The sequence below is a fragment of the Marmota marmota genome, unplaced genomic scaffold (genome assembly GCF_001458135.2).
Source record: "Marmota marmota marmota unplaced genomic scaffold, marMar, whole genome shotgun sequence".
Classification (NCBI taxonomy): Eukaryota; Metazoa; Chordata; class Mammalia; order Rodentia; family Sciuridae; genus Marmota; species Marmota marmota.
The window spans coordinates 5,976,334-5,991,942 of record NW_025999942.1 but is presented as its reverse complement, the minus strand read 5'-3'; the positions used below and the strand labels follow the sequence as shown (position 1 = coordinate 5,991,942).

Genomic DNA, 15,609 nt, shown 5'->3' with positions numbered 1-15,609 from the left:
GTGAATTCAAGTCTGTCTCCCTTTTAAAGTCTTACATATTTACTTTCACTCACAAGTAGCTTTGTTGTAATGAGATTGTCAAACTCCTAGTTAGAAATGCTTTCTCTCCCTCCTTGCTCTTCCCCAGGATCAGATTGTCAGGCGAAACCTGCAAAGGCCGACTCCTATACCCCCACTGCACAGATGAGGCCAGAGAGGCCTGGAGATATAAAGAAACTTCCCCATGTCATTCAAGCTGGTAAACTGCAGTGCCAAGAATAAAATTGTGTTTTATGTCTTTGAGGCAGTGCCCTTTCTCTGTGTACTGCCTTATCTGAGTGTAGAAGTTCCAAAACTCTTCTTCCTGCTATAGTCCTTTGCTTAATAACATGTTAGAACATCCAAAGGCTGACAGCATTTGGGAAGTTCCTGTAACAGCAGGGCATAAGAACATAAGGTCAAAGATAAAGTCACTCAAACACTCCTTGCTGTGCCCCTGAAGCATATCACAAGAGCGCATGCCCTTCCTACAGACTGCTTAGCAGCATGCACCATATTACCAACAAGCCCGAAGAAAACTGAAGTCACGTTTCAGGATAATCGACTTAGATATCACACAACTGAACTGTGAGTTGGAGAAATCCAAACAGAAGGTGCCCAGAGCTGGAGCTGTTGTGTTGCCATGCCCATCTGGTTCACACAGCTGCAAGACTGAGATCTGCACCACCAGTAAGAATGTGTGTTTCCAATAGTTACAATTTTGATTATCCTGTTCACAATAACCCTTTGAAGCAGACAGAGTAGGTTTACAACTAGCTATTGATGGGTTGTATATTTTTTACAATGCTAGTTATAGTGTGTAGACAAGTTGAATAAATCATGTTTTTGCTGACCAATGACCATGTATCAGGAACTACCAGAGATACAGGGAAGAAATATTAAGACACAGCTCTTGCCCTCTAAAAGCTTACAGTCTGATTGAAGAGACGTGACCAAGTTCACATTCTATAATGTTCATTCAGAGAGCAGGGCAAAGCAGCCAGAACTTCTCGGAGACCTGGCCTGGCATGGTCCACGGTCTTCCTTTCAGCTCTGAAATGTGCTCATCAGGTCATGAATTTCTTGGAGGGGCAGGACACCTGCAGAAACCAGCTCAAAGGGGGAGACTTGAGGGACTACTTAGAACAAGCATGTTCATGGAGACAGGGTTGGGTACAGTGGTGAATCTTTAAAAATGCTAAAAAAAAAAAAGTATCTGTTTTCTTCCCCCAAAGACTTAAGGTTAATGCCTGTGTCAAGGATAAAATCTCAAAACTAGGTTTTTCAGTGTGGTAGTAGACTGAACCACCATACCAACTCTGGGCTCTCAGTCACTACTGTGATACAGTGAGTTTACCTAATTTTTTGTTTGCTGTAAACAACATGTCATACTTTTTTTCAAAATCCCATAATCACACAAGGATTATTTAAATTTCAATAGCCCATTTATGTGACATTTGTTTTCAAAGAATCAATCTTCAGCCAGTCTTTAATTGTAAATAAGGAAAGAATTATGAAATCATCAAAATTCTAGCACTCTTTCTAAAAGCAGGCATGAGATTCTGAAATTATATGATATATACCATCTGCCCCATCATCACCAATGAAAAATCCAGTGAAGTGGCCAAAACTGAAAATCATTCAAGTTCAGATTTTATACCTTAAATTATTGTATTCTATAAAAAGTTAAAGTCCAATATATTTTAATAAACACTGCAAATTGTTTCTCTTGAAGCCTTACTATGAGAGAATGAAATCATCTCTCTCCTATTTAAGAAGTTCATACAAAACTAAGAAAAAAATATTAAAGGTTTTATTTCCCTCCAACATGCACAATTTAAATTAGGGTTAAAATATCAACACCTACCCCACTCACAAAAGAGAAAATTGATTTTATTGAAGTGGCATTAAGTAATACCCCACAGTTTTTCCTTTCCCTGTTTAAGTACAAAATAATGCTCTTTATAAACAATGTAATGTGGGGTTCTTATTTACACTGTAAAAACTCTACAAGCATTGGCTTTTTTTTTTTTTTTTGAACACTTAAATCTTTCACAAAAAGATTACCTTGAAATCGAAAAATGATGACAGTAAAGGGTGAAGAATTCTCTGGATACTGTTAAAGATTACCAGGCTGTTGGCAACAACACTCTACCTTGGCTTTGACCATTGGTCCAGGTCATAGTTTCTGACTGCAGGTGTTCTGTAGCTTTTGCCTTCCTCTAACATGTACAGTTTGAATGGAATTACTGCTACTCAAGTTAAAGAAAGTATCATGAAATGAAAGCAGCACTGTGAAACCCAGATTGCTTTTTCACTTTTTTCCCCCTCACCAATAAAAAAGTCCATCCTCTCTGAATGAGATGTAATGATGTCTGTGAACTGTGCACAAATTTACTTTATTAAACTCATGACAATGCATCTAGACTTTGAGAAATGAATTGAGACAACAGAATTTTTTAAAAAACTGAAATAAACCCTTCTTATGGTTAGATAAACTAATCAAGGTTAAAAAAAATATCTAGATGTTTTGAAGGATCTATGGAGTTTAACCATACAGTTTGGCCAGAAAACCAGGTGAGCACATAACTCTTCATGGAAGGCTGTCTAGGGACAATGAACTTTTAGAACTGCCACACAGTTTTCTCCTTTATGATGCTCTACTGCCTCAGCCTTGGGCTGGCTCCTTGAGAGTGTGTCATTACACTAAGCTTCAATGGCTAACATACTCCACCAAGTTCATTTCAGAGTTATACAAATCAACACTGAACAATTAAGTGAAATGCCATCCTCTACCATAACCAGATCTGTTTCAACAAACACATTCTTACTTTGAAAAGGAGACACTATGTTGAGATGTCATATACCTTGTCACCCACTGCTCAGCAATGTCAAAGTTACTGAGACCCTCTAACTGCCACTACGTGGATCTGAAACCTCAGCAGCCATCATGAAATCCTTTGGTACACTGGTATCCCACCCCTTGAGTGGAATCGCAGATGAACTTTCATACTGATTTTCTGTAACACATTTTTATTCATGTCTAAAATATTTTTTGAGTTTCCAAGAACAAAACATTGCCGATTCTAATGTAGTATTTTTGAAAAAAGATATATTAAAAAGGTAAAGATTATACATTTACTTATGTCTTTGTAGCAGTCATCTGCAGTGTCTCAGTGCTGGAGATTTAATAAGACAGGTAGCCCACATGCATTCAGGCACACAGCAGAGTTTTTTCCCCCTTATATATACAGAGTGGACAGCAATTCTGCAATCAATTATACTACCTGTATGCTTTACGTTAGTGGAGCTATAAAGTTGACAAATATAAAATGTAATGTCCTATGTCCTTAAAATAAAACCTGTGTTTTAGTCCTTATATTTTCAGTGCCCATAAATTAATTCATCAATTTGATTAGGTAATGTGCCACATACATATAAACTTTCTTTGTTTTTAGGTACTTTTCAAATTCACTGACCTCAATTTCATCAACCATTCCCTAGTCTTCCTGGAGTTGAAATAAAAGGGGGGGGAGGGTGTAAATACCAAGGTCAAAAGAGAAATTCATCCAGTAAGCGATAACATTCCCACTCCCTGGGCTCTGACACTTCTTAACTTAGAACCTAGCTGTTTTTGTCATGAGGTTAAATTCTCATCTCATTTCTTCATGTTTCCCTTTGTGGTGGGTTTTTATTAGCTTTTCAAAACACCCACCAAATTTAAAGAGATGTAATCATTCTTAGAAGGTCCCTGTGCTTCCCTGTTTTCAAGATGCTATTCCTTCCAAGGGAGGAACAGTCGAGGTTAAAACTGGGTGAGAACCAACCACCATCTCAGGTAATTTTTACTTGAGAAAAATGCAAACAGTGGGAAAACGTATAGGTGCTCTGGGTGCCCTGGATACAAAGGGCATGATCAAAAAGGGAAGGAGGCAGGCGTCACTGGAAACTTCTGCTTACCCCTTGTTCAGATTCCAAAAGCTCTGTTTTGACTCTGACTGCCGGCATCCCATCAAGCATTAACATTCTGTTCTCAAAGGTGTTGATATTCTGAGAATGAGAGAGAGAGAGTAGAGAGAGAGAGAGAGATTTAGTTATACAGCATCAAAAGAGGACATCTGATAGCGTCTTGCTTCCTAGTAGTACCTTTGGTACCGCTAACCTAATTCTTTAACAATGAAGTATAATTAAATGAAGGTATCATCATAACCAATTATCCCCCACTCTGAACTTTCATTTGAAATAATGACCAAGAAGTTGAATTAATCAGTCTGATCCTCTGACCTCTGGGTTGGAGGTCAGCCTGTAATAAACTGCAGTGTGGAAACCTTACATTAATTTTTATGGAGCTGACAATTTATCATACTTTCTCAAGAATGGAAGGAAATATAAGCCAAGTTTTTCTCTTTCTTAGTCCTAGAGGTTGCCCTGTGTACAGGCATTCATAAAAGAGAAAATAAGATTTAAAATAATTTATATACTCTCAGAGCTTAAATAATTTAAAAGCAAGATAATATAATTCTGGACTCATTTAATTTTTACATCATGGCAATTCTGATCAAGTGAAAATTTCTACATCATCATTCCCCCAAACACTATTTTAAGGAAAGCCAATATAAGTTGTAAATTAAGACTAAATTCTTAAAGTCAAAACTAAGGAACAAAAAAAAAATTTTTTTTTCCTGTTCTAGTACATGTTTGCCTTGATTCACCACCTCCTGAAAGGAGAACCTTATTTATGTTGTGGTTCATAATAGAATTTCAAACATTTATATGAATAAATTTATTTTCTACTCATTTTTACTGCTGTAAGAATTTTCTGGAGTAACATCTGCAGGGCGCCAGAGAGCCCCACATCAGTGTACACCTAAGGTCCAAATCAGGCTTGTTTTAAACATGTGTAAAGTACCTAATAATACCAGCTAAACTAAGACACTATAAGACTAAATCTGTGTTTTTACAATAATTATCTTTGTCTCAATTACAGAATGTAAACACATAACACTGAAGTGGTCTTAAGTGTAAGATCAGTTCCTAAATATTTTGCCTACATGGGTGACAAAGGTTAGTATAATTTCTCCTCCAAAGAGTTACTTCTCTACGAAAAACAACTTCAACAAATCAGAAATTGAAAGCATTATTACCATATAATACCAACAGAGTGCAGTAGAGTGAAGCTCTATTTCTCATAATTCTTGACTCTTTGTTTAAGGAAAATAATATAAGAAATAAAATATATAGTGCCTTTTATCCTATATTTGCTGGGAAATCAACAAGGAAAAAAAAATGTACTCAAGTTAACTAGTGAACATTTAAAAAGTCCACACTGCCTAGTCTATTAAGTAATAAAAATAAGAAAACAAAATTAGTGTCACCTTTTTTCAGGAAATGAACAATATTTTCAAAACTGGGAGGATTCATTTTCTTACAGTCTTGCTTTTGACTTGTCCATATTTTGTGGGGAGTGGATCTGCATTCTAATAGATAGCTTAGAGCAGAAGGAACGGTGGTATTGCTGGTAAGCTCAGTTAATTTGTTCCAAATTTAAAATCGTTTCATCTAGGCCTGGGCCTATGGTTGTTTGCACATCAGGCATGGATCTCAAATCCTAATGGGTCACTTGCTTCTGTGGCTGGAAGCAGCCAGCTTGGCATGCCACCAGCAGGTCTCAGGAAAGCCTTCCTACAGCCAGCCAGACCTCAACTCCCCAGCCTCATAAGCAGCTCTAGGAACCTGCCTTGCTGAAGCATTCTGCAGGCAGTGGGGCTGGTGGACAGTGAAGAATGAGCTGATCTTGCTTCCTACCCTGGAGGAGGTCTTGCCCAGATGAAAAGGGGACAAGATGCCTTATAAGGAAGGCCTAAGCAAAGAAGGAGAAAAGACAAAGAGCAATCTGGAAAGGCAGGTTTAATGAACTGTTAGAATCTGATTAGAGGCTAATGTCCCTTTTAGTGCTTTGTACCAATTTACAACTGATATACTTTAACCGTCTTCCCCACTGGCTGTGATAAACTCATTAGTTTAAAAAATGCAAGCTAACCAGAGTCTTTGAAGTTAAAAACTTATAAATCATAAAAACTTGGCTGGGTCCATGTTTCATTTAGCACATATAAATAACACTATTTTCATGATGGCTTTTTAAAACTTCCATTGTTGGTCCTGAATAATTCATTCTATAATATGTGTAGAAGTCACTATGTACATTTTAGTTTCATGTAAAAGTGAAAAATATACATTTTTCTCTTTTACTAAATCAAGTTTTCACTGGAAATAATTCTACTATGATTTTACAGAATCATTCATAGCCACAACCGTAATAAACAACACAATTAGCAATGTTCACAGCTAGAGAACCAAGCCTCAACTGTGCTGAAAAATCAACTATCTTAAACAGTACAGATTCAACCTGTATATATGCACAAAAATTGGATTGTAAATATATATGAAGCATATGCATGATTCTAACCCTGCTTAGCCTAAATGTAAGGCTCAGCATGCTCAAACCACCCAGGAAGGCACACAATTTTTAAACAGTGCATGGTAATTATAGCATTGAAGATACAGTCCTTGGAACAAAATAGTGATAGATTTATTATCTCACTAAGCTAAGGTCATATACATACAATTTCAGATGACTAAACTTCAAAAGTGTAATAGGTTCTAATAACTTGGAATTGCTGTCAAACATATCTTGCCATGATCTTAATCAAAATACATCTGCTGTGGAATCAATAGCTCAATTGATTCCCAAGAGGAAAATAAAATTACAGAGTCATCAATTTTAGTGTCACAGTACTTTGCATATTTATGTTGTAACAAACATTTTGATATTCTGTGACCCTCAGAATTATAATTCATGTATAGCGGTGCATTATATATATAGTATATATATAAACACACCACATATATGTATAAGTTGTTGCCTATGAGTGAGTTTTATCAACTGCACATTTTACTGTATGATTTTGTTAGTTGGCTGTTGACCAATTCCATGTGCAGTGAGTGAGAACAGTGCTCTGGATAGTCCTATTTGCCAAATAGGATTTGGCAACACAGTCGTCCAGCAGATAGTAACTCTCCTAGTCAAAAGCCATATAAGTGCAACAGTGATTGATGCCAACATCTCAAAACATTCAGAATGGCATGCGCAGCAAGGAGAAGGAACTGGTCTTTGATGACGGTAACTCAAACATGCAATGACGATGACTTCTCAGGTCAGCTTTACAATTTGCCCTCCTACCCACATAATGCAGGTCTTTTCCCATCCCTCCTAAGTACGGGTTGGTATGCATAACTGGAATAAGGAGCTAGCGAGTCAATAATCAACAGTTTAACTTTTTTTTTTTCCTGGTACCAGGGATTGAACTCAGGAGCACTTGACCATTGAGCCACATCCCCAGCCCTATTTTGTATCTTATTTTTAGAGGCAGGGTCTGAGTTGCTTAGCACCTCACTTTTGCTGAGACTGGCTTTGAACTCATGATCCTTCTGCCTCAGCCTCCTAAACCACTGGGATTATAGGTGTGCGCCACCACACCCGACCTCAACAGTTTGACTTTTAAACAGGTTTCATTTCCTATGCCAAAAATATGTTTTTCCCTCTCTGGGTACAGGACATAATAGGTCACAAACATAAAATTAACAGCTAATATTTGCATATATACCACAGACCAAACCATGTGCTAAGTGTTGTGCACAGAGATACTCATTTAATCCTCACAGTAACCCAAGAGGTTGATGCTTTTATTATCTGAAGTTGAAGTATCTGGGACACAAGGAGGTTACATTACCAGGCTAACACAATTAGTAAGTGAGAGGGCTGTGTTCCAAACCCAAGGAGTCTGACCCCAAGCTGTACTTTCAACAGTTATACTCCATCCACCTGCCTACTCTCCTCCCTATCAATATGCACTCTATACATAAAAATGGGGTAAAAATGTGACACCCTATTGAAGGTTCCTTCAGGATAGCTCTAGAATCTAGTATCAGCTTCTTCAGACTGAGCTTAGTAAAGGAACTGTGAAACTTCTGGTAATGGTGAGAAACCATATTTTAGGGAATGACAATATTAATTTAAATCAGCCTCTGGTTTCAAAGCTATTTTACCTTTTATCCCCATTAAATCACATTTTCAATATGTTTTCCTAACTTAATGAAAGTATAAGTTTCTGGCAGGGCATAGTGGCACAAGCCTGTAATCCCAGCAGCTCAGGAAGGCAGAGCAAGAGGATCACAAATTCAAAGCCACCCTCAGCAACTTAGTGTGGCCCTAAGCAACTTAGCAAGACCCTCTCTCAAAGTTAAAAATAAAAAGGGCTAGGAAAGTGGCAAAGTAGTTAAGCACCTCTGGGTTTTAACCTTGAATATGTGTGTGTGTGTGTGTGTGTGTGTGTGTATATATATATTTTTTTTCCCTATACTAAAAAGTGTCCCATTTATTTTAGCAAATGAGCCCATCCTGAATTCAACATCCAGGAAATCTATGGTAATCTCATCTATAATGTGGTGTTTTGAAAACATTCACATTCTTGGTTCCTAATTCAATATCTTCACAAAAGTTTCATGTATCTGGGTAATAAAGTAACTTCATCTCCTACCTTTATATTCAGGAAAGATGCATTTTCGCATTATATTTAATTTACAATTGCTAAGGTTAAACATTAAAGTATGTTTTTCTGTGCTCAGATATCCTCAATGGCAACTCACTTGTACATGGCATATGAATTACTAAAGTACCTGATATGGTACAAAACAAATATCAGCTCAGACTCTTCCACTTCAGCCAGCCTTTCATCTGTCATTCCTCTGCAGATTGGGAGCATGGCTATCACATTAGTGACTACATTTTATTAACAGAGCTAAAAGCCAAAACTATTTAGCATCCCCCTGTTGGGACCCTCAATTTAAATCCCTTTCATGGTTTCAATGATCCATATGTACATTACTCTGAAATATTTGTCTTCAGCCTCAAAAACAAAATCCTTCCATAAAAATGTCACATTGAAACATAGGGAGCAATCTCTCTCCTAAGGACTAGCTGAATTATGTGTGTAGTGTAGCAGCGTATATTATCTTGAAAGCAAGAATCATTCTGTTTCCCTATATTAGTAAAGGGCTAAACTGCCGCACAATGTACAGTTTACACAAATATTTTAGAAGTGTTTCATTTAAGTGCCAGTTGCTAAACTAGCCATGAAAAAGAGAAGTTCTTATTCAAGTTGCAAATGGATGTTTTTAAAGGAGCAAACAACCCAACCCAAACTGGAAACCCAAATTTACTAAATGCATTTTTGAAGAGCCTCAATAAAGTATGCACTGCATATCAAAGTTTTATATGGACCACACATACAATACCGTTCCCATAAGACTGTATCACTCAGTGAGGTTGTAGACATCTCAGTTTGCGCAAGTACGCACTATGATGTTCACACAATGACCAAATCACAGAGCTATGCATTTCTCAGAACTTATCTCCATCATGAGGAGACATGTAGCCGTGCAGTTTTAGAAACAACAGATGCATGCCTTCTATCCTTTGTTCACTTGCACAGATGGTTAAAATAACATCTGAGCTCCCAAATAACACTTTCCAAACCATTGTTAATACAAATTGTAATAGAAAGGTATTTCTGTCATTCATACATTTGAGGGTTGCAAGCTGGCTAAATCTTTCCCTAAGTATGCATAGAGGATTTCTACTGGGCCAAAGTCATCTCATTCTGTCCACAACACATTCGTGAACTAGGAAGCACTAGAGGGGGTATCAAGGGCCAGCCAGGGACTGGAGAACAGCATTCATCAGAAACCAGAAAATACCACAGCAAGAAAAGTGCCAACCCACACCAACAGAACCCTGGAGAGGGAAGGCAAAGTTCCAGTTCCCCTGGGCAGGAATTGACACTCTACAGAGAGATCCAATACGTGAGAACAAGAATTAGGTGTTGGGAGGGCCTAATGAGTGGTCTTGATGTCAGATGATGGGAACAGTTGAGTTCAGTCCTGGAGAGGACATTAGAGGCAAGATCTTCTCCATGGCTAGCAGAAGCTCATTCTCTGAGCAAAGTGCAGAGCCAGCTAACAGGAGCAGGAAAGATTTGGAAATTGAACCAGGTACTCTGGCCCATGCTCCATGCCTTCTTCCTGGGCACATGGAATGCCACACAGACCGGCCACCATGAGCCCGGACAGAAAGGCTCTCTACTCGTGGCAACTGGGAAGCACTTGTAACACAACCACAATATAATCACAGGGCTTCCAAATTTTAAAATAAGAACAATTATAACAACAATATTATTTAATGAGCACTTATATACCAAGTATTGTTTCATGGGCTTTATATTCCCTACATCACTCATTTATTACTACTTCTATTCATTCAAAATATACTTAATGAGGGCCAGGCCCTACTCCAATTATTTAGAATACCCTAGTGAATAAAAGAAAGTTTTGTGGAGTATCATTCTAGTGATTTAACCCCCCAGTAACTTTTTTTTTACCATGTCCATTTTAGAAAAGATAATTATTAAAGTGCAGAGAGATTACATAAAGTGCCCAACATTATGAAACTGACAAGCAATCCCGCACTGAGGTGAGTCTATTTTTCACTGCTACTAGGGACAAAGGTCTTTGTCACTGCTACAAAGCTCTAGAAGCTTAGAACTGTGCTGGCTACTCTGGACAGACCCCAGACATCACCATGGTGGTTGCAGGGCTGAGGCAGAGCTCCAGACAAAGGCAAAGTGATCTCATGTGTACTCTGAAGGGACAGAAGAGCAGCTCATCCTATGTCTCACCCCACCAGATAGCAGCTGCCACTAACCACTTGCCCAAACCTATTTTCTACCATTCGGCTCAGGGTACATCTTGACCTCATGAAAAATGCTCCCAACCCCAGGACCGTGAAGACTCTAGGCCATCACAGGATTCATAGCAGGCAGATTCTATCACAGCGGTTAATACTAGAATCTAAGTAAAAGGAGGGCATGGATTAGTCTTTTATAACAGGACTCCCCAGACTGAAAACTATGTGGAATACATAGATTGTGCTAAGTAAGTATTTGTTGGGCTAAGGAAAGAAACATGCAGATAAATATAAAATCAATTAATTATCTTGGGTTCAGGAGGTGGTAAGCTGGTTGTTGACAGAGGTAAGAGCATACACAAAAATCTTAGCGCTATGGAACTCTCCATATTGGTGAAGAATAAAGACGTTAGTAAGGCCAGAACATTTCCTTCATTGGGAGAGTAACTGATGAGACCAGAAAGGTCACTTGGGGTCAGGTTCTGAGAATTCTTATATATTAAGGCAATTCACTCATTCATTAAATTTTTTTTATTATTGCCTTGCTGTTTGCTAGTTGTTTCGGGTGCCGGTGAATAAGATAATATCTCCTGAGAGCTTGCAGTAAATGGGGAAGAAATGTGTTTGGGTGTAACACAATAGCTGATGGGAATCATGAAGGCCTATTAAACAAAAGCAGATATGTTTAAGCTTTGTTTTTATAATAACAGTACTGTACCAAGTTCAGTGGCACCCACCTGTAATCCCAGTAACTCGAGAGGCTGAGGCAAGAGGATTCCAAGACCCTATCTCAAAACAAAAGGTAAAAAGGGCTATGGTTATAACTCAATGATTAAAGCACTCCTGGGTTGAATCCTCAATATCACAGAAAAACAAAACAATAGTACTCAATGTAATCTGGAAGATGGTTCATAAAGATATAATATGAAAGTTGGGGCCTAATCCGACATGATGAAGATTTGGGCCTAATTTTTCTTCCATTAGGTGCAAGGTCTCTGGTCCTCAATCCACTTTGAGTTGAGTTTTGTGCATGGTGAGAGATAGGGGTTTATTTCATTTTGTTACATGTGTAACCCTTTGTTGAAGAGGCTATCTTTTCTCCAATGTACGTTTTTGGCGCCTTTGTCTAAGATAAGATAACTGTAGTTATGTGGGTTAGACTCTGTCCTCTATTCTTTACCATTGGTCTATAGGTCTATTTTGGTACCAATACCATGCTATTTTTGTTACTATTGCTCTGTAGTATATTTTAAGGTCTGGAATAGTAATGCTGCCAGCTTCATTCTTTTTGCTAAGGATTGCTTTGGCTACTCTGGGGAATTAAAACCAAAAATCAATAAATGGGATGGATTCAAACTAAAAAAACTTTTTCTCAGCAAAAGAAATAATCAGTGAGGTGAATAGCCTACAGAATGGGAGCAAATCTTTACCACAAGCACATCGGATAAAGCACTAATCTCTAGGACATATGAAGCACTCAAAAACCTTAACACCAAAAAAACAAATAACCCAATCAATAAATGGGCCAAAGAACTGAACAGACACTTCTCAGAAGAGGATATACAATCAATCAACAAATATATAAAAAAAAATGTTCATCTCTCACAATTAGAGAAATGCAAATCAAAACTACTTTAAGATATCATCTCACTCCAGTAAGAATGGCAGCTATTGTGAAGACAAACAACAATAAGTGTTGGCAAGGATGTGGGGGAAAAGGCACATTCATACATTGCTGGTGGGACTGCAAATTGGTACAGCCAATCTGGAAAGCAGTATGGAGATTACTTGGAAAACCTGAAATGGAACCGCCATTTGACCCAGCTATCCCACTCCTCGGTTTATACCCCAAGGACTTAAAAACAACATACTACAGGGACACAGCCATATCAATGTTTATAGCAGCACCATTCACAATAGCTAAATTGTGGAACCAACCCAGATGCCCTTCAGTAGATGAATGGATAGGGAAACTTTGGGAGATTATATATACATACACACACACACACACACACACACACATATAACACAATGGAACATTACTCAGCATTAAGAGAGCATAAAATCATGGCATTTGCAGGTAAATGGATAGAGTTGGAGAATATCATGCTAAATAAAGTAAGCCAATCTCCCAAAATAAAAGCTGAATGTGTTCTTTGATATGAGGATGCTCACTCATAGTGGTGTTAGGGATGAGGGGAACATAGGAGGAATGGAGGAACTTTAGATAAGGAAAAGGGGAGGGAGGGGAAGGGAGGGGGCAAGGGGGTAGGAATGATGGTGGAATGAGTTAAACATCATTACCCTAAGTACATGTATAAAGACACAAACACTGTGAAAATACTTTGTGTAAAATCTGTGACTTGAAACATTGTGCTCTAATATGTGTAATATGAAATGAGTTGCGTTCTGCCATCATGTATAACAAATCGCCATCATGTATAACAAATTAGAATAAACAAATAATTTTTTTTTTAAAAGACATAAGATGAAACAGAGAAGAGATAGCAATGAGCTCAGGGTATCCCGTGACTGCCCAGGAGAAGAGAGGAGCATGAACAAAAGCAGTGGCAATAGAAATAAACAGGAACAGAAGGAAAACTATTTGAGAGAATTCACAGCAAGAATGAACAGCCTTTGACAACAGCCTTGGTGGAGGAAGCCTGGTGTAGACAGGGCATCCAGCATGGCACAAACTTCTCTAGATTTTACACTAAGGAGGAGGAAGGAAAAGAAGTGGGAAAAGAAAACCACGCTATTCATTTTTCCTTAATTTAAAGGACACACTATACCCTGGGATGTGTGGATATTTGGATATATAGTTTAATTGTAAGGTTTTGCTTACTCAGAATCTGTTAAACAAATGTTGTGTGGGGGGCGGGGTGGTTCTCCCTAGAAGTCTGAATCATGAAAAAGAGTATAATAAAAGCAGATTTATCAAAAAGGGGAAAATGATTTTTAAAAACTGTATAAATCGATTCTGATTAGCTACATACTTTTAGAAAAAGAATTTACTCTTCTTCCAATACTATTTTTTCCCCTTCAAATGTATCAGTTCTAGAGACTATCATGGTTATCAAAACAAGCAACAACAACAAAAAATGAATTGGTATTGGACAAGCAGAAGTTTTAGTGATGTACATTAATATAGTTAATCATTTCCCTTTGTGAAAAGTAATTTATGTAAAATGAAAAGAAAAACCAGAATACTAAATGGACTATGCAATGAAATAATACCACTGGTCTTTTGTGCCTTGAGAAAATGTAGATTACTATCTAGTATTAAGTCATTTATTTTCTGGAGGAAACAAAAGAAATGATCATTGACCTATATTTCCACCTTTTCTTGTCTACCATAATGTCAAGTGGCTCCTTATCATAAACCACAATAGATTAACTTTCTAAACCATAGCTGTTGAGTGTTGTCTCCTGCACAGACTGAAGAAAGAGCACTTGTGAACTGAGAATAAGTAAAGGAATAAGTAAAGGAATTTAGAAGAAAAAAATTTTCAAGTCCATTTTTAAAAAAAAAATTATTACCATTCTAAGAGAAACAAAAAGAGAATGAGTACCTTACAGGTCTTTAAATGGCCAGAAAAAAATGTGTAAACTGCTAAATAAGTGAACTAGGTTTTAACTTTTCCTCCAAGAATTCATTCCCTTTTTCATCTCTAATTTAGCCCTTTAAAATTTTGGTGCCTACTATGTAACTTTATCTTTCTTTAAAACCCTGTGCAAACGACCTTCATTTTTATTTTGTCCAAGAAGCATTATCAAAGCACATGAAAGATAACAGAGTATCTATCTTGTTATTAAGAGCTATAACTACAATAGTAGTAAAAGATTACACCAACAAGTTGCAATAGCTTGCACTGTCTAGACAATCTCATCAGATGCACAGCAGAATAGCAAAGCCAGTCCCTTCTCTTTCCCACCCCTACCCAACATTCTGGATCCCAGGAATGAGAAAGAGATTGCTAGAAGGATGCCAAGAGCACACACTCCTCTCAAAATGCAATCTGTCCACCTCCAGGGTTGGCCACTTCACGTTTTGAGTTTTCCAGATTCTCCAAATATTTGTTATACTAATTAAATGTCCTTAGTTTTAATAATTGTATTTTATGTATAATTCAGTGTCAGTACTCATTAAACATTTTTATTGGCAATGCTGTTACATATTTACTTTCATTTTATGCTTAGAGCATCAAAGAATTCTAACTACCTCATCCTCTTATTCTTCTAAAAGCATTTTGTTTTCCATATCTGGACTTCTTTCAGTATACTCTCAATATTGTACAGAAATATGTTAGAATAGGACATTGCCTAGGATCATGAGCCTACGATCAGAATTTCTGGTTTAGACTCTGCTGTCTACTAGGTGTACAACCTTCTCATAGTTTTACTCAAATTCTAACATGTAACATGAGTCAGGGAATAAAAACACTCATTCAACAAAAAATTGGATATTATTTTAATTAATAAATTATATAACTGCACAGCATTTACTCAAACTTTCTAAATTCTTATCTGCCTCTTAATAAACCTGACCTGTAAAAATAGGAACAGTGAAAATTTGAACCTGCATAACTTATTTCACCCAGGAAGTCTCTATTACCTTATTCTGTTATTTGATACTGAATACGGTTTAAATGAATGTAGTTCACAGAAAGTACTCTGTTAGCAAGATTGCTAGTAAATTTGCTCAGCTTAGGAAATCTGCTGCTGTAACTCAGATATATTCTTTTAGACCAGGGTTTGTCAACATCTGCAGAGGAACATTTGTCATGGGG

General features: G+C 37.4%; 1 protein-coding gene across 16 annotated transcripts in view; it reads right to left on the bottom strand.

The window, feature by feature from the left end:
* The window catches only part of Klf12 (Kruppel like factor 12), a 430,087-nt gene that overhangs the window by 234,237 nt on the left and 180,241 nt on the right, over positions 1-15,609 (bottom strand). For 13 of the 16 annotated variants that reach the window (XM_015498734.2, XM_048801306.1, XM_048801307.1 and 10 more), the window contains one exon: positions 3,979-4,068. The exons of the other annotated variants lie outside the window; for them this stretch is intronic. In XM_015498734.2, the coding sequence (XP_015354220.1) occupies positions 3,979-4,068 (90 nt within the window). The remainder of the gene's footprint in view (positions 1-3,978; positions 4,069-15,609) is intronic. 16 annotated transcript variants of the gene reach the window in all.